Source organism: Zonotrichia albicollis, chromosome 1, assembly GCF_047830755.1.
Source record: "Zonotrichia albicollis isolate bZonAlb1 chromosome 1, bZonAlb1.hap1, whole genome shotgun sequence".
Taxonomy (NCBI): domain Eukaryota; kingdom Metazoa; phylum Chordata; class Aves; order Passeriformes; family Passerellidae; genus Zonotrichia; species Zonotrichia albicollis.
Window position 1 is genome coordinate 36203457 of NC_133819.1, and position 19583 is coordinate 36223039.

A 19583-nucleotide genomic window follows, 5' to 3' on the forward strand; every position below is an offset into this window, starting at 1 on the left:
ATAAGGGGAATTATATAGGTTGTTTGTAGGATTCCCCATCTTTTCCCCTTTCCTCGCCCAAACCCCTCACCTCAATTTGTAACATCTGGTTAGGCTGAAGGGCAGGGAAAGCACTGTCAAGAAGGGTAGAAATGGCTATCCAAAGGGTAGAAATGGCTATCCAAGAACTAATCTTGGGGTCTGGAGTGGAAGCAGTGTGACTTGACTACCTGGTGAATTATTACTTGGGTGTGGAGAAAATCCAAAAAGGAAGCATTCTTCCCGATGCTGACACTATATACTGCAATATACTCCCAATTAACTGCATTCTACTGGGCAATCAGATGCTTTTGGAGAAAATGCAGACTGGCCATATTCCTACAGAATTACTATTTCACTAATTTTCAACAACATTTTCATTAGTGATGAATTGTGGTTCCAGGATATAATTTTCTGCTAAAATGAAGAACTCAGACAAAAATGACCCTGAAGAGACAGATGATTAACATGTCCTAGGCCAAGGGAAACTCAGACTGAAGACTGTGCTATCCCTAAAGTTGACATCCCACACCTCAAGGCAGTTCACGACCAACTGCTTTTTTTTCAAATGCAATTCCTTGCCATCCTTCTCCCCACCTAGAAAAATCCAAAATGGCCTAGTTTGTTCTGACATGGAATAATGACTAAGTATTAAAACCTTAGGGTTTTTTTAATAAGATTACCTCTGCTTCCAGCAGACCAACATTATGCATTGAAGTATTTCATGCTGATCTGTTTAAAGATTTCAAACAAAATTTTCTTAGCTGCATTACCCACTAGATCCTAGTTTGGTATAACTTCTAAATTTTACAATTTACTCATTAAATTGTGCTTACTATCCCTTAACATTGGTCTTGGATTGTAGCAGAGAGTCTGCTTTGTGTGGCTCTTTTTTAAGTGCATCAAGATGACACAAAAGACTTTGAGATGCTTCTATTAGCCTTCAGACAACTTTTGGACATTGACTTTTATCTAAAGGACTGATGACAGGGTGATCTTTCCCTGCTGGATGGTGCACATGGTTCTCTTCAATACTGCATTAGAGTTTTTGAAGGTCTGTCTTCACAGGAAAGTAAGGAGTTGCTAGTCACATGTGATTGCATGTCCATACCAACTTGATTCATACAGACTTAGTAAGAATAAGTAGTGAGGATGGAGCGAATTACCCACAGGACTGGATTCTACAGGAAATGTGTTGGTTACTAGCAAATGCTTAAGTCCAAAGAGCTGTATTTTGCCTCCTGACATCATGCCAGCATGGGCATGTTAGCAGTTTCATTTTTAGGCATATGCTGAGATAATTACTTTCTGCAACAGTTACTTGACCTACTTATTGCCTTTTTTGTACCAATTTCCAAGATGAGTTTTCTAGACTAAGTTCCATGTCATTGAAAGAAACAAAATGGTGCACTAAATTAAACAGTACCTGGTTAATCTGAACAGCTGATGTGATTTAAGTATAAAGAAAATAAAAGAGAGGTAAATACTTGATATATGGAACCTTAAATTCCTTAGTGGAGTAGAACTTCTCTAGACATTGTTCTGCTTTTATAGTTAAACAACTACTGTCTACGTAAGTAAAAAAAAAAAACCAAAACAAAACCAATACCAAAAAAACCCCCAAAAAATCAAACAAAAACCAAAAAAGGACAAAGATAGCCTTTCAAGCACCTGTCTAGATTCCTACTAAATTCATCACAGATTTAAGAAGATAGTAATTGTATTCATATTAGTGGTCTCTAAGCCAATTTATGTTTAATGCTACTAGGTTTTTTCTTTTCAGGCAACAAAAGTCAAAATGGAAGCTTTCTTGCTTGTTTCCTTCACAGATAAAGATAACTCCCTGTACTTCATATGGGAAGCACATCACCTGCATCAAGGAGCATCAAAACGACAAATCTGCATTCCATCCTCACAGACATCCAGTACTGCTCATTATCATCTCAGCACATAATTATGCAGCAGGAGAGTAAAACTCTGACAAACACTTTTGACACCTCAACCAATCCTTCATTCTGTTTATAGAGTGGTCTTTTACAATATTTACATATTAAAATCCTAAAGTCAGAGGTAAAACTAAAATACTATTTTTGACAGTTGGGAAAAGGACAAAATCACAAATTCATTACACTGTAATTTTTAACTCAGTACACAACAAGAATCAGCACAAAATGAAATACACATTTTTTCAATCAATGAACTAGAGAGATTTTTGAGGAACTCGGCAGCAATGAGGAACAGATATCTGTCATTTAAGAGCACAAAAGTGTGAGTAGCCTTACTTCAAAACAGAACAAAAGCACCTTTTAGAGTGAAGCAGGATTTGCTTGCTGCCTGAGGCACAATACCTACCCTGATCTTCAATAATTGTCCTTGTTTATTTGCAAAGAGGAAGTGATTTGAATTAGAAAACCACTGCAGCACAATTGGTATGGCAGCAGTAGCTGAGGCAATCCCTGTCTCCATCAAAATACATGGTAGCTTCCTAAAGTAGCTTCAGATGTTTCCTTCTGTCAGCTAACTTAGAAAGGTTTCCTCTTACAGTACTTTTCCACTGTGCAGGACAGAATTCATAGTAATGTCTTCTGATGCCTGAGTCAGTCTCCAAAAGCTCTATGTAAAAATCCAGTAGAATGTATCTTGTAATTTGTGGGACCAGCAGTGGACATCAACATTTCTTAGAAAGGCTGGTCATCTGGCACTAAATCCTCAACAAGTTGTCCACTGAGAGACAACAAGGATTTATAGTCCATTAAAATCTGTTTTATATATAATGCTTTGTTTAAGTCAAACAGAAAAGAAGTACTGGAAATCAACAGCAATTCCAGTATCAAATACTAAGTTCATTATTAATTTGTCCTGAACATTCAAATAAGAATTCCTGCTTTGTTCAGGAAGACTTTGTATTTACTTAGTCTTACCCATTTCTAGGTACTCACTGTCAGATACTTGCCTTTTAATGTCTTTTAATAGCAAGGTCAGATTTTGGTGGTTCCTCTACTACGTGCACAGTACCTCCAAGTTGCTTTCATTGTAATTGCTGTCCAATTGATTGATGACCCTGGATTAAAAGCTACAGAGGAAATGCAATGGTTTTGGACCATGTCATATATTATCTCATTTTCTTTTGGTGTGAGAATCCAAAATAAACTCAGGCATCCTGCATGATCTGAGAAGTTCTCCTTAGCAATACTGATCTTTGACCTACTTTTTCTGCAGATCATAAAGATTTCTTATTCTAAGATAACTAGTAGGATTTTTTTTTTGATACAATGAATATGATTTATGTTCCTTTACTATACAAGTAAAATCCTTTAAATTCTCCCTCCAGAGACCAATCTGATTACGCAAAAGAATACTGCCTGGTACCATAATGGCACGGGTGAGAAACTAAAACAGGTGGATGCCCCACAGCAGTGCTCACAGCAAAGCAAGTAAGAACAGTAATAGTGGAGCAGCACATCTGCTGTTGCCTTCACCCTCACATAACCTTTCCAACGCTACCTTCAGATCTACACTCCTGCCTGGTTCCCTGCAACTTATTTGCACCCTTCTCTTTTGTTTTGTATTTCTCCATTAGCTTCCTGAGGAGGCTTTCCTGCTGAAGTGCCTCTGGAGGGGCAGGGGCAGTGTCTCTGTGGCCGATGGCCGCAGAGCAGAGCGGCAGCGCGAGGCAGAGGCATCGCTGCCCAGGCCACCATGAAACATTTACACTCACTTCTGCATGTGCTTTACTGTCTGCTGGATATGTGCTTAGGAAGAGTTTGCTTTACCAGTATAATATGGCCATCACTGTTAGGATGCAGAAGCTGGTGAGTATATGCCAACATTTAATTTTTGTTCTTAAATAAAGCTTTTTATCCTTATACCTTGTCGTTGTCTTTCTGTGTATTATTTCTATACAACTGTGTCATATTTATATTTACATGATCTGGCTGTACATATTGCATGCAGTTCCATGAGAAATTCATTTGGTGCAATATAATTCTCCCTCAGTACATAAAATAAAATAAAGTGGCAATAATATTATGTGGGACATTTCCAAATGATTCATCTTTTCAGTGAAATGTGAAAGAAGTTGCCTACTTCAAATTCCTTTAAATGGAACTTAATGTCCTAAACTACAGGTATGTAAAGACTTTTGTCAAGTCTTGTCCTTTCTCAAGCTGAGAGCCTAAACCGCTTAATTTGTCCCTGCAAACACTGGCCACTGTGGAAAATGCAGTATCATTTTGCAATATTTTGTACTTTAACTTGAATTAGACGTAAGGGTCAAAGAAATTAACATCAGAGTACCAGTTAATCTAGGACATTAATCATTGTTAACTCCTCTAATTTTAAAATTAAACTGAATATCCAATCTTTATGTTCAATCCTAGCAATTTTTTCTTTTTGTTTAGAGAAAGGTTTATTATCAGGAAGCATGTCACTGAACTATTAATGTAATCAATTCCATTTTATTTTCAAGCGATTCTTGTACTTGACTTTACAAAGTACAAAATTAGGTATGATTAGATAATCGTTATAGTTTGGTTAGACTATTCACAGTACTACCAGGAGAGTGAAACAATGTTATTCTGCAAAACATTATCTTGGGGTCCCGGCTAGAGAGAAGGCAAAGAAAGAAGACTGAGGAATGATAAGGCAAAACCCCTTTATCTCTGTATTGCTAGTTCCATTTCAGCTGATATTAATAGCAGCTGAATAATTATCAGAGGGACAAGCAGTGCTGACTGCAAGTGAATGAAAGTGCAGTCTCCAAATTTCCAAATACAGAAATTCCTGTGCTAAGGCTGCTGCTGTCTGTGGCATCAACTTGAACTTCCAGAGCATGGAAGCATGGCACAGCCAGGACCCAGTATACCTTGCTGTACCTAAATGGGCTCCCTCCCCCACCAGCAAGGGAATGAGACAGCCAGGGAATGTGAAGTCTGTTCACTGCTGCACTCTGGAAGAGAAGGAGATCTACTGCTTGGAGCTAAAACTTCAAAACTGGGCAGCGACCAAAATAAATGAGTTGTACCACGCATACTGAAATGCCTTGGTCTTGTAAGCAGGTAAGCATGATTTCAGGAAGTGTATAACCACATTTTATTGTAAAGGACAGTTTCTGAACATGGAAATGTACAACCAGCTGGGGTACCTGACCTCCCAGCAAAACAGGTCTTGCTAGTGTTTGAAAAATAAAAAGAAGCATTTGAAAACACCAAAGGATGGAATAAATTGTATAAAAAAATGCAAAGAATTGTTTTTGTGTTGGCCCAGAAGGTTATAGAAGGATGCAAAGTATAAAATGCTAAATTTTAAATAAGTGAACTTTATAACTTGTGCAAATTAGGGTAGACTGCTACTAAATACAGGCCTTTCATGTTGATCTAGGAATGCCATAATATCTTTTGAGCAAAGTTCCCAGTCTTCCTTCTACCGTTTGTATATTTTATGAGTGGTATCAAGGCTGACAGATGAATATTTATTGTTGGTAAATCTTCAGCAAAACAATAAACCTTAACAAAAAACTCAGATGAATTCTGCAGTTTGGTTAGGTTAAGCAATTATTGATAAACAAAGTTGTTTAAGAAATGCTGTTTCTAGTTCAAGAAATGTTAAATACAGGAAAAGATACAGTGTCTCAGACTGTCAGTGGGCTCACTACTGGAAATGACTACTCTGAAGAGTTCAGACATCATTAAAGGCGAGAATAATACAACACAGTCATGCCCCTTTCCCTTTCTTTTTCTCCTGTCCACATCAAATCAGGAATCAGAGAAGGATGTGACCTCACAGGTAACCTACTTTCCTCTTCTACCAATGCAGACTCTCTCTTTATGATATCCCCCATTTCTGAGAGCTTTTCAAAGCCTGTTTTTAAAACATTCTGAAGGCGTTTCCTTTGTTAATTTTAATATATTATTTTACAGTCTAACAGCTCCCTGTTAGTAAGGCTTTCCTGATAGTCAGCCTGAAGCTCTCTCTAATAATTCATTCTCTTAACTGTAAATTTCTTTATTCAGATTCAGTTCTATTTATGCCACACCAGACTGAATCATTCTTCTGTTATTATAATATTATGTTTAGAGCTAAAATATAATTTTTTCTTCCAATTATTTCTCTTACTGAAAGGCAGAATCTTAAACTGAGAATACCTACATTTCAAATAATTTTTGCCCCAAAATATCTGTTTGCAAATTTCTGAAGTTTAACTTATTTTATTCTCTCTTTGTTTTCATAAGTCTTCATAAATGAAACAATGTATTTTTGTTTTCCTTGATATTTATACAGCCTACTTATTCATTACTACCCCTGAAGTTTAGTAGGGATGTTTGCTTTCTCTTCCAGAATAGTGAAGATATTAAGAAAACACACTATGCAAACAATATTGTAATAGGGCAATCTGTCCTCTTAGTACTTGAGTTTACTTGGTTTGTTTTCCTCCCCCATAGGTAACTTATACCTATAAAGTGTATTTAAGTAAGATTTGTAGAATTACATTTATCTTCCTAATGTAAGCTATTAATAAGTAGCTCAACTCTTCTCTTGAGAGTATATTATGTTGCAGCACTTTTTCATTTTACAGTAACATCAAATTAGACTTTAGTGTTAAGTATTGCACTTATGGCCTGACATTTACACAGTCACCTTTTCCTTCCCTTTCTCTATTTTCTATTGAGCTGTTACAATTCACAACTGCATTTGGAAAGCCCCACCTGTAACTTTTTTTTTTCATTTAAGGCAAAAATCAATCTTTAAATCACTGCAAAAAAAAAAAATTAAAAAGTGTAATTTTCTCTGTCCCTGCAAAGGCATATATGGCTTGCCAACTCCTTAAGGAATGATCAAAATGAATCAAATTTCGAGAATCCCAGACAATGAAGGCAAGATTCTTCTTCAAAACCATGGTCATTTCACCATTACTCATGGTTCACACAAATTGCACACTCTGTGTTGAGCCAGACTGACTACAGCAGCTATAAATATTTTGCATTCAGTGCTGCACAAACACATCCAAAGTCACACCTGGACAACAATCCCCCCTGGAATGGGGGTATTCAATACACAGTCAGCTAACTGGATATGAAGCAGCTTCATGGGAAAGGGAATACTTGGGCTGACTCTGTACACACACAATTTATTTTACCTATGCCTTTACTCTTAACATGCCACTCGCCCTGTATTACCAGCATCCAAAACCCCATACACAATAGGGAAAATTCACTGATGTTAAACTGGTGATAAAATTAAGTAAACAAACCACTCATGCTAATAGTTATTTATGTACTATTATCCCATGTGTTCTTACAGGAGAACTCCACACAGACTCTGTACTTGATTCAGAAAGTATAGGAGTCTTCCTCATCAGGGTTTCTAATATGCAGCTGAATGGAGTTTATCTGCAACGGAAATGCCAGTGTCACAGCTGCAGAAGTAGGGTGGCTTTTACTGTAATGCTGCAAAACAAATAAGTTCTAAGAGATAAGTACTTTTCAGTCCCATTCCTCTAATCCAAAATTTAAGGGAAAAAATTTCGTAATATAGTGAACCCCAAGGAATTAAATGAAATAACGATTTGCAAACACTTACAGTCCATAAATCTGTGGAGCAATTTCCAGTCGGTTCAGATGCATGTACAGCTCAATATCATGTTTCTTCAGCAGATGATCCTGAATTTGATTTACTTTTGCGACAATAGCAATAGATGGCCCCAAGTCCTGTGGCCTTGCAAAGGGCATAGGTGTCACCATCACATCTTTCTCCTGCAGACACAGATAACAGGGTGAAAAAAAGACCAAATCATGAAGCCTTACTATCTAAAGAGATTGTGTGCAGGAGATTTCCTTTGTTGCAAACACTGGCTTCCAAAAAAAAAAAACCATAGTAATAACTCATTTCTTTTACAGCAGAAGAGGAATCTCAAGCATCCACTTCTGTGGAAGGTATTGTGGGATTCCCTCTCCCAGGAGTGCCAAGGAGTGCCCGTCATTCTGCGCATCAATTTTTACATGCATGCTTTACTTTTCATGCTCTGACAAAGTGTTGACAGCTTTATTTTAGCTTTAATATCAGCAGTCTGAGTCAGTCCAGAATAAAGTTGACAAATGGTAACGTAGTAGAGAATATATGCCCTCAGAGGACAATAAATTGCATACCAAATAGGAAGTAACTTATTTTCAAACAATCCTTTCTAAACAGGCTTCCCTAGCACAGAAAATCTGGTTGCTTTACCTTAAAACCTACAGTTTCTGATAAAGCATCAGAAACTTCTAAAGGAAAAAAGAAATAGAACAATGAGACAGCAGTTGGTTGGACCTGAGGGTTGTGCAAACTATGCCATGAGCTACAACACAACACACCTCAAGTGAAAACCAGTGGAGTATTAGTATCTTTGAACAGGAACTGCATTAAATTCATTCTCCTTGCAAAATAGTGAAGTATTATTGAAAAAGAGACAGAATGCTAGAAAGAAATGCAGTAAGTAATGAACTGGACTGAAGAGGAAACATATAAAAAAGAGAAGCAAAAATAAAAAAGGACAAGTCAAACTTATCAAGAGAAAGACAGGAGGGCAGGGAAATGGAGAAATTATCTGTTAGGAACAATGTTAAGGTTATAAAACAGGAAAAATTGGAACAGAAAGAAGAGAAGAATTTTGCAATGACTTGGCCACAATCTGTCATCATGACCTCTGACCCAAAAGCTTCACTTTTAAAAAACAGCTGCTGTTTTTCTACACTTTTGCTCACTATATTAATAGAGAATCATTATCGAGCTCAAAGGGTTAATAATTTCAGGGGGCTTCATTGCACTTTACATTATTTAGATACAAACTCACTTGTTCCAATATTATGAAAAGAGCGTTATTTTTAACATTCAATAACAAAGAAAGTTTATTTTTGTTGTGTAAGCTATTCCAGTGTCATTTCCTATGGTTATTTCAAAATCACTTACAACACGATTTCACATAAAAATGGGCAGTGAACATTTAATAATGTCTACCAAAGGGTCTATTTTTGAGTTTGCTTGAAGTACCTTTTCTTAATTATTTGATTTCTGTACTGCAGAAAATATGGTAGGATGTTGAGCAGTGATTTCAGGTAATATGTTTCTATTTAAGGACCTGATTGATTATAAATTGTATCTTAAAATCTGCTTAATTGTTGCTTTGCTATGGCAATTGCAGCGAAGGGACTGATCTGTCTATTATAGTGTGGTAGTTTAACCATGCTATTGTGGTACCAAGACATATTCATTTAAGATACTCCAGCAAATCACTTGACAAAAGCTCCCTCAGACTGTCAAATAAAGCTCACTGACATAGCTTGTATTTATTCAAAATCTTTGCTATTCTAACAAACAGGAATTTAAAATAAAACATCTAGTGTCTTAGAGGCCAATAGGCAATGCCGTTACTTAGTTAAATACTGAAGTTCTTCACAGTTGCAGGTACATTAAGAAAGGATATTTCTCCTACTTTATTTTAAAAATTATTCTAGTAAATTCTTTCTGACCAAGCTGGGCAGCATTCTTTGTACTCTGAATTTACAATGCATATGGCTATTTCCTATAATTTCAGATCCATTTCACTATTTTCTTGATCATATGTAAGAGTGCAAAATATTGAAAATATTTTAGGTATCCACTAGTATTCTTATATACAGAAAACCACTCTTAAAGCATGATATGATAATATTGCCTTAATGTTAAATGTCAGTATATATTAATTTTTTCATAAACATATGGATTTATCTTTGAAACCAATCACAAATGTCTGTAACTCTATGTATTCGTAGACTGTGCATATTCTGTCATTTGGCACACATCTGGGGTATAAACTTTATTGCGGTTTATTCAAACTGACTTCAGCTTCACCACTTCATGCATTCAGAACTCCGATGACTCTGAAGACCTGTGTTTTTAAGCTTTTCTTTATTATAGGTATAAAACCTTATGTGGAAAGCTCAACATCAGAATCCCTCTGCTTATGTGAACTTGTAATATGAAAAGACTAGCTATTACTCAGTTTAGTCTTTACACCATTAGTTGTCTGTGGGTTTCAAGCCATCTTCACAAAATTACAAGACAGATTATTAAACCCTGGCTCAAGTGAGGAAAGATTGTGAATATCAAAAACTAATGCAAGCTTCCACTGTGCCAAAATTGGAGTTATTTGTCACTTGCAGCATTTGTGCACCTTGGCATAATGCAGCACTGACACATTGCTGACTGTCAGACTGACTGACTATCAAACATGGCTAAGTCTATCCAATAGTATAAGCTGGCTTGCCTTTTCTAAAAGCAGGAGATAAGTAAATGGTATCCATCAAAATGCTGTTTATCAGCATCTCAGAAATTAACCCTATTAACAGTAATCTTCAAGGCACGACAGAATCTGTGAGGCAGCAGCTGCAGCCAATAACTCAGCCTTGCCTGTCCATGCCTCCTGATTCCGTGTACTCCACCAAGAAGCTCGGTGGAAGACTAGAGTGCAACAAAGTCATGTCTGTTTTCTCCTCTCATGCAATTTGGTTGAGAAAATGACAATACCTCTAGTCAGTTGAAATTGCTCCAAAAATCACATAGCTGGTGTGAAACAAACAGCCCAAACAGAAAGATGCTCAAATAAACTAATAAAACTAAGCCGCCAAAATGTTTAACTAGAAATGATTCACAGTGCTTGTGCCTAAGCCAAGTGGACAACACAATACGGTGCTCCTGCTCATACTCACTACGTTATTATCTGCCATGTGAGAGAAAACACACATTTTCTTTTTGTAAGCCTTCAGGTCTTGCAAAAAGATTTGAGTGCATGTGTTTAGTCATCTATTACTAACTAACATCTATGAAAAAGAAATGTTCAATACTAAAAGAATGTGGTTCACAATAGAAAGAAAATATGAGAGATGGCTCAGAATGTGCTGTGTTGTTTATAGGAGAGCACCAGATTCACCTCTAAGAACAGTTTAAGTATGCATACCAGTGAAATGCAGCTGAAAACTTCAGCAAAGTATTAGGAACAGAGTCACCAAGTGCTGCCACAAAACATTACCTACCACAACACGAACTGGAATGGCTGGTAGTTGATACTAATACAATTTATATATTCATGCATCTAGGAAACAAATGCTACAGCAGTAAAGAGAGGCTAGGACATAGTACAAGTATAAACTGAGGACAGATTTCTCTCATTAACCGCTAGGGAATGGAGTAGCTGGAGAAGCTCCTCTAATGGCAATTGGGAGTAATGGAAACAACTGTTAGAGGCTGTAAAATGTAACATGTCTCCCAGAGCACACAATTTCATTGCTTCCTTTGTGAAGATTCACACTTTACTATGTAGCTAACCCTCAAAGTCACGATTGTAAAAGGCATATGTACAAGAAAGGATTATTAAAGATTATACATGTTTACAAAGAACAAAAACAAACAACTAGATATTAATCCATTCACTTTGCTCTGTTAATTTTTTATGCCATGAAAGGACTGCAAAGGGCAATGTAAATTTTCACCTTCTACCCAAGCACTGCAAATCTGTAGGCAGACCTATTTATTTTCTGGAATAAAATTCAACCTCAGACTTTACCACCTCTGTCATGGAAACTGGAACAAATACATTTGAATACACTGAATTTTGAAAAGCTACACTCAGAGAAACATATCTCACAGCCTTGTTTTTGAAAAAAAAGTGCCTATGTAGTAACTTCATAAAATTTGTATCTCATATGCTTTGTCCCTAGCTACTGAAATTATATAAAAATCCAAATAATTTATAACTGTAGACAGTTTAGGCTAAGACACCAATGCTCCATATCTGATAAAATATATAATATTTTAAATATTTAAAGGAAATAGATGGTTTTAAATGAGTCTTCGGTGAACAACTTTTACTTCATCAGACTGAAAAAACCACCATCCAAACCAGTACTCCCTAATTACAGTTTGCAACTATAGGTTTAGGTGCACACATATGGACATCCAAAACCAAATGAATTCTCATGAAGTTTTTGTTAACTCTAGATATTCTCCCCATGTTCCATGTGAAAAATAGTGAAGTGAATCAAACTGAAACTGAGCTGGGACACCAACTCTTTTAGGATACAATACACTGAAAGCCTTGGCAATACCCATAAAACTGTTAATAATATTTTGCTAGAGCCTCCACACATACGCTCCATCACACAAATAATTTTCCTGAACTAAAAATAAAAGAGAAACATGAAGATGGAAAGAGACAAGAAAAGAAGGCTGCCACAGGAAATCTTGAGCAACTGACTGAGGGAACTGTCCCTTCTACCATGAATGAAAAAATTCAGGCAAGGATTAGATGGTCTCTAGAAGGTCCCTGCAAAGGAGGGTTCCGTAAAACTAAACTTAGAACACTGCAAAAGCTTTTTTATGAAAGCAGCAACATACTAAAGTCAGTAATGTCCATACAGATACACCAGAGATCTGAAGGCACAGACATTTCCTCTGTTTGAATATCCTAAGGTTAAGAAAAAAATGAAGGAAATGGAGTGATTAAGTCAAGGAAAGATACACCCTGACATTTGACAGACAGGTGATGGGTAAAGTTTTGGTTTCAAAGCAAATTGTTTGTAAACAGCTGAAAATAATTAATGCCTCAATACTTTACCTACAGGCATTTATTTAAAGTAACATTTGCACAGGTTTTTGGCACACAGAAGTGCCTGTAACAGGCCCTCTTTCAAACGCTATGCAAGGACATCACTTATGTACAGAAAAATCTGTGTCCGTACACTTGGCTTTTGATTACCACATGATCTTTCAACAGACAGAAACTCTCACCTGAAGACATTCCACAAGTGTTTATGACCAAATTCTGAAGAACCTTTAAAGACTGTAAACTTGTTTGAGACTGCTTTAACCAAGGTAAGAGATGTCTAGCTGGCTTTAAAGAACATCAATCATATTAAAATCACATTTGCTTAAAAACACAGTAAGTAAATTTGAAAGCAATATTTACCTTCTGACTGTCATGTTCAAAAGTTGAAAACCAATGTTCTGCTGTTTTCATAAGACGTGTGAACATTGCACTGAAAGGGAACAACCCAGAAACTTGGTGTTAAATAATGGTGTCAATTAAAAATAAGAGCAAATTAAATGTAAAGAAACTTGTTAAAACTTACTAGGCATCATGTTCCAGATATTCAGGATTCAAAAGAACTTTCATTTCCTCACTGCAAAAGGCAACAGCGAACAATCCAAATGTGAATGTTTATTTTTGGTCAGCGTTCTCCATGTAGTATTATGTATTTATAAGCCAACTTTCATATAAAGTGCAAATGAGAAAACTAGCCTTTTTAATTAAAAAGAGCAACTCCATTGAACAAATGAAGTCATTCCTTTTTATAAAGATCAAAAACAAATTAGCTGCCTTGTCTGCACTACAATGAAGTAACCATCTAATTATTCCAAATAACAAATTACTGAATGTCACAATGTATTATTTGAATATGCTTGATCTAGAATAATTGATTGCTGCACAATCTATCACTGTTTATCCTAAACAAAAAAAAAAAGTGGTTACTGGTCAAATATGCAGTATCAAAACATTAATTTATTTTGTTTTAATAGCCTGTATTTTTATTGTACTTTAACAGCAATTAATCAGTGACAGCACCTCTTTTCCATCTACTTTGCTGCTTAGCTCTACTTTTTCAGTGGGGATGGAACAGAATGCTGTACATAACACACGGTTATTTTAAGTTGTTTAGCACTGAAGAGCATCTTCTAGGTAATTTTAGGAAATCTAAGGACAGACATTGAATAAAAGCACACACTTGTAGATAATCATCTTAATGCTTAACTCCCTTTGGGCAGTCACGTTGCAGGGTACCTACAGAGGTTATATGATATTGCACACATAATTAAATTAGCTTTTATTCACTGCTGGACTCCAGTGTGCAAAAAACCAAACGAAATGTCCTAAATATCACAAGAATGAAACTGGTTTCTTTTTTCTTTTTTAATAAAAACTAAAGCCTTACATATGGGGCATGAATAAAAGCAGACAACCATTTGATGCAATATTTTATATGTATGAGTATGACTGCATTCATACACACATACACACTTTTGAATGAAATGGAGGATCAATAGGTAAACATAATATTACTACCCAGTCAAAGAATAGTTGGATATCCAACTACAACACTGCAGAAAGAAATATCAATCCCAAAAATTTGTCTTCAATTATTATTTCCCCTTTTAAGATATGAGGAAAGATAGTTGGTGGTAAGACGTCTACTCTATGAGTGGAGCTCAACTCACTGATCTGTCTACTCTCTGCAGTGACAAAAACAAAACAACTTCTGGCAATAAGGATGAGGTAGAATCACAGGTAAGTATGTAAGCTTTGAGATTAAGCTTTTCCTTAGATTTCTTGTCTCCTTATTTTTCCAATAGCCAGTGTCTGTGATGAGGCCAATGTCTAAATCTCAGAAGCTGCAGTAGGAAAAATGAAATAAGGACATTCCCATCAAAGCACAAAGATGCAATGATTTCTGATATTAATTTATGAATTATAAACAAAGAATTATGGAGCACATATTTATAAGCTATAGTTCAGCCAACTTATTTTTTAAAGAAAGACATTTTTATACAAATAAAACACAATGCTTGCCTTGGTTGTGCAGCTTCACTGGCATGTGAAAAAGCCTGGTGGTCACAATGCAGGATAAAGACAATGGGAGCTAGAAGTTCATGCATGCCCTGAACATAAAAGGAAAAGCAAAAGTATATTTAGATTTTCCAGTCATATAATAGCTCCTAATGCACAGCATAAGGCAGACAGCAATATTAGGTGCAGACTAACTAAAAACATGAACATTCATTCACAGTGTTAACAGAAGAGTTTCATAATCAATGGCTTTTATCTTAAATTCTGATTAAATCCAAGTGTTTATTCTTCTAGAATATACAGAAACAAGTTAGTCTCCCTTCTTCTAACACAACACACAACAAATTGGCAATGGTAGGCAACCCTGCACCTGGCAGTTTACTTCAAGATCTGTGTTCATAAATATGAATTTTATTTATGATAATTATAATAATGATCTACAGTACAGAGATCTGCAATAGAGAACAACTGCAAAATGTAAAATTATTTTGTATTTTATAATGTTCCAAAACCATAGATAAAACTGTAAGAGTAGGCTCCAAAGGAGACAAGGGTAGCTATTTGGGAAAGAAAACAAAAGTTTATTTTCTAAAGACATAAGAATTAAAATGAGGTCTTGGGGTTTAACAGTTCTCTTTCAGTTTCTCATAAGTTGTTATGTCAATATTCTAAATAAACTCATTAAACACGATGCATAGAAGACCTGGTACTGTTCCATTGCAGAGTACTACTTATATATGTAATCTATATTAAGAGACAGAAAAAACAGAAATAGGCAGGAATCAGAACAAAAAACATGGGTGGGCAGTTGAGGGCTTGGGCTGGCATCAGAAGCATGGCTGGGCCACCCAGGAGAGCTGGGATCCTAGTGTTGGGACTAGGACAGCAGGTAGGAGATACAAAGGCCCTAGGCTGGGGGAGGCATCAGCCAAAAGAAGGGAAGGGAGTTCTTTTGTGATGGAAGGGATGTGGGATGAAGGATGGAGATCTGTCTGTCCGCCTCTGGGCACAAGGACCACTCTAAGGGGAGGGAATTCTGGACCTCTGCCCAAAACCACTAGTTTCAGCAGGGGTTTGATGCCAAGTGCCCAGGCTACCCCTGCTGGGCATGGCTCTGCATGGAGTCCTTGCCAAGCTGTAGGAAGAAGAACCTGCTGCCAGGACTGCTCCAGTTCAAGGGTGCAACTATTTCATCTAGTGGAGCCTCAGCCCTAGCTCAGGGGAGTGCTCTGGGCAGACAGGGGTTCCAGGTGGACTATCTCATCTATCCTGCTGCAGAAGGAGCACTGGCGCTGGTCCACAAGCACATCAATATTTCAGGCTGCTGTCAGGAGTCATGACAGCTGATGGGTGACCTGAGCTGTTCTACTTTTAATAGGTGCAGCTCCAAGGTAGGAAGCCTCTGCACTTGCTTTTCCAATTCCCTCAGTGACGGACAGAGATGAACACTGGAAGTGTTACATGCTTGTGAGCTGCCCTGCTGCTTTGCTGGTACCTCAGCTGATATTCCATACAGCACCTGAGAAGTGTTCAACACCAGTAAGTTATCTTATCAGCTACATATGTACTGAACACATCCACTAACTACCAAAACCCTTAAACTTGTATTGGAAGCAATGGGGATTTTCCTTAAGTAGTCCCAACTGACCTGAGAGGTAGATGTGGAAACCTTCTCTACATCACTATTTTGAGTATGCTTGGATGCACAGTTTTTTCACAATAGTTTTGATGATCTCTCTGTATGCCACCAACAGAAATCCTAGGAAATTTAATCGTAATTTTTCAAGGACTGAGATGACTGTTAGAGCCTCAATGGCAGGGCTGAAGTTCAGATGTTTTCTTTCCCTTCCTATTTCTGAACCTTTAGGGACTATTTTAAAAGATGAAGCCTAGTGAGAAATTCAGTTAGGAAAAACAAAATAAACCAAATTCATTTGATTTCAGAAGCTGATGTAAAACACCACAAATGGGTTAGATTACAAATTGTAAAGTTTAGATTTCTTAAAATATTATGGTCATATCAAAGGAGAAAGGTCCTGGGTTAGACAATATATAAGTGGCAAAAAGATTGAAATAACCAGGGTTGTACTTTCACACATACAGCCCTTGCTTAATTAACAGTTCCATCTAATCTTTTATTCGCCCTGATATACTAAAGATGAAATAGGAGAAATGGAAATGCCAGAAAACTTGACTATATAAAAAAACTACCACCTAAGCTGTAAACATATAAGCAGAAGAAAAAGAAGAAGGACATAAAATAAGAATTAGTTATGAAAGATAAAAGCACATCACACATTCTTCCAACATAATAATATATCAACTCCATAATAAAATAGAATCATAATGTGGCTGCCCACATATAACAAAATCAAAACAAACAGATGATGAAATATCAGGATTTCAAAAAGATACCTCTGATCTTTCAGTTACAAGAGTACTTCAAATGTTTAGAGATTTTTAGCTTGGCAAGAAAAGCTACCAGTGTAATATGCATACACATATTTTTTCAATGCTACAGTTTACTAAAACTCTTTAGTGTTAATAAATAAGTTGACAGAGCTCAGATAATTTTATGACACTTCCCAGCTACAACAAAATATTGATTTCATAATACAGTCTATGGTTTAGAAAGAAAACCAGAATTATAGCATTCCTACAATGACAAGTGAATCAATGTATTTCAAAATTATATTGACTTCTCTAAGGGCAATCAAATCATGAACAAACAATAGTTAGCCTAGCGATTTAGCTTAATTTTCACTATTTCCTTCCAGTGTAACCAGGAGCAGAATGTTGTCACCAGTCTTACAGAAGAGCTTTAAGGGGAGATTTTACATTTTCTTAAGTACAATACACTATTCTCTTTAGATTTTACATTTACAGCTGCTATTTAAAAATTCAGTGATCCTAGGGAAGATTCTGCCTTTAAAAACTGTAATACAGCTCCACAACATTCTACTCCATTAGACCAGGGATACAAATATATTTTTCCTCATCAAATAAAATGTTCCTCCACACTGGCCAAAAAACCCAGAAATCCTACAAAGACAACTTGCACGCATACATGCATATTCAACAAACATTATTGATTGCTTCTTATAATGCTGATGCTATGTAGTAGTTTCAATAGAATGTTGTAAGCATGCAAATTGTCAAGGAACTACAACTTCTTCCAAATATTTTGGAAGATAACATTGGGTAGGGACAGATGCTGACAGACAAAAATATCAGTTTTCATTCAGTGGCCAAGTTTTATCATTCTAATGGCAATTGTATCTTTTGTATGTGGTCATACAAATAAGACAGAGGAATTCTCATGGATGACAACAGGACCAGTCCCCATGATGGAAACTGCACATGAAGACAAGCTCCTTAATCCGAGCTTTGTATTCAGGTCACTGTGGAGACAACAACTTGGAGATTATCTGCTACTGATAAATTAATGGTAACCCTCATTATTTTCTCAATAATATGCTAGGCTTTGCTGTAGTGAAAATTATTATTATGGGAAGTGGGGCATAAGCCTGGTAAAAACACTATGTCAGGGAGACTGACTACTAGCTAGGTATTCGATAAAAGAAGGAAAAAGCATATTCTGTTGACTATAAACCATTTATTTTCAGCTAATTCAGAGAAGGGTAATGATGGTCATGAAAAAAAAGTTCTCTAGCAAGTAAGGAGCATGGGGACTAAAAAGGAGGATCTTACTAACAAGCTAAAAGGAGCATTATTTTTAAAGAAATCCAACCAAACAAACCCACTCTTTTAAAATGAGGTAAGAAAAAAACATAGCTCCTAATAAAGTAACACATGTCCACAACAAGAGAGGAAAACCACTATAATTTACTATTTTGTGGACATGGCACAGCACTGCAAGACTTGGGTGATATACTGAACACACTTTGAGAGGTTAAATCAACAGTTTCTCATGATCCAAATTAATTTAATTTTCTGCACTTCCTCTCTTCTTCATCCCGTAGCAATCCCTTCCTGGAACTACCATACTACTGATGCACACTAGTTGAAAACAGAGGTAAAGAAGTTTTCTTTGTCAACAGCCTGTAGGCTCACAAAATTGAACCTGTTCTTTTATCTGCCTATGTTCATTTAGCCCACCAAGCAGTCTTTATTAAAGCAGAGGCATCAGGCAGTCAAAGTTCATTAATACCATTTATATAATCTCTGCAGTTTCAATTAACTCAGCAAGACATTCTACTACATGATAACAGTCTCATTAATTCAATAAAATCCCATAACTATTAACAATATGGTCTATGTTAAACGGGGTGTCACCTAGTAGAAAATAATAGCTTTAACAGCTTGTGATGAAACGCAGTGCTTTTTTTTTTTTTAAATTTGATCTGGCTAAATATTCCATCCCTATATAAAAAGGTATTATTTCTTGCTAAGGAATCAAGAGGATTTTAAATATGAGCAGAGGGTAATTAAGTCCTTTTAAGTCATATCAAAGAGTAAAATAATATTCTTGTTCAATAAATGATAGACTAAATTAGCTGGAATGTTCCCACAATCAGTACTCTGGCCTATATTCACTAGAAAGAGGAGGCTGAATACTGCTAAGTATTTTTTTAGAAGCACCCTTCAAAACACAGCTCCTAGATCTCATTTTTATTGTTCTTATGCAAAGTATTCCCTGCTTATTGTCTGTCAAACATGAGAAATAACATGTTTCATATGTTTGATAGCTATATAGTCCATTTTTTAAAATAATCTCTAAGAAATTCTTCAGAAGTAAGTGTCCTTTCAACTCATATGCCCTTTGTTTCCATGAAACAACCCTATTCCCTGGCTTGAGGACAGGGTGGTCACTGACCATGCCTGAAAGCACAGATTGTTTTATAACAATCTATAAATCTTATAGATTTATAACAATCTATAAAGATCTTCATTTACTGAATCTCTGTATTTT

The 19583-nt window shown here is 36.3% G+C and overlaps 1 protein-coding gene across 9 annotated transcripts in view; it reads right to left on the reverse strand.

Annotated features, from left to right (window-relative positions):
• The window catches only part of TBC1D5 (TBC1 domain family member 5), a 315747-nt gene that overhangs the window by 114007 nt on the left and 182157 nt on the right, over positions 1 to 19583 (reverse strand). For all 9 annotated transcript variants that reach the window (XM_026798892.2, XM_074538136.1, XM_074538133.1 and 6 more), the window contains 4 exons: positions 14654 to 14742; positions 13158 to 13208; positions 12995 to 13064; positions 7597 to 7769 (listed from right to left, as the gene is read on the reverse strand). In XM_026798892.2, coding sequence (XP_026654693.2) covers positions 7597 to 7769; positions 12995 to 13064; positions 13158 to 13208; positions 14654 to 14742 — 383 coding nt within the window. The remainder of the gene's footprint in view (positions 1 to 7596; positions 7770 to 12994; positions 13065 to 13157; positions 13209 to 14653; positions 14743 to 19583) is intronic.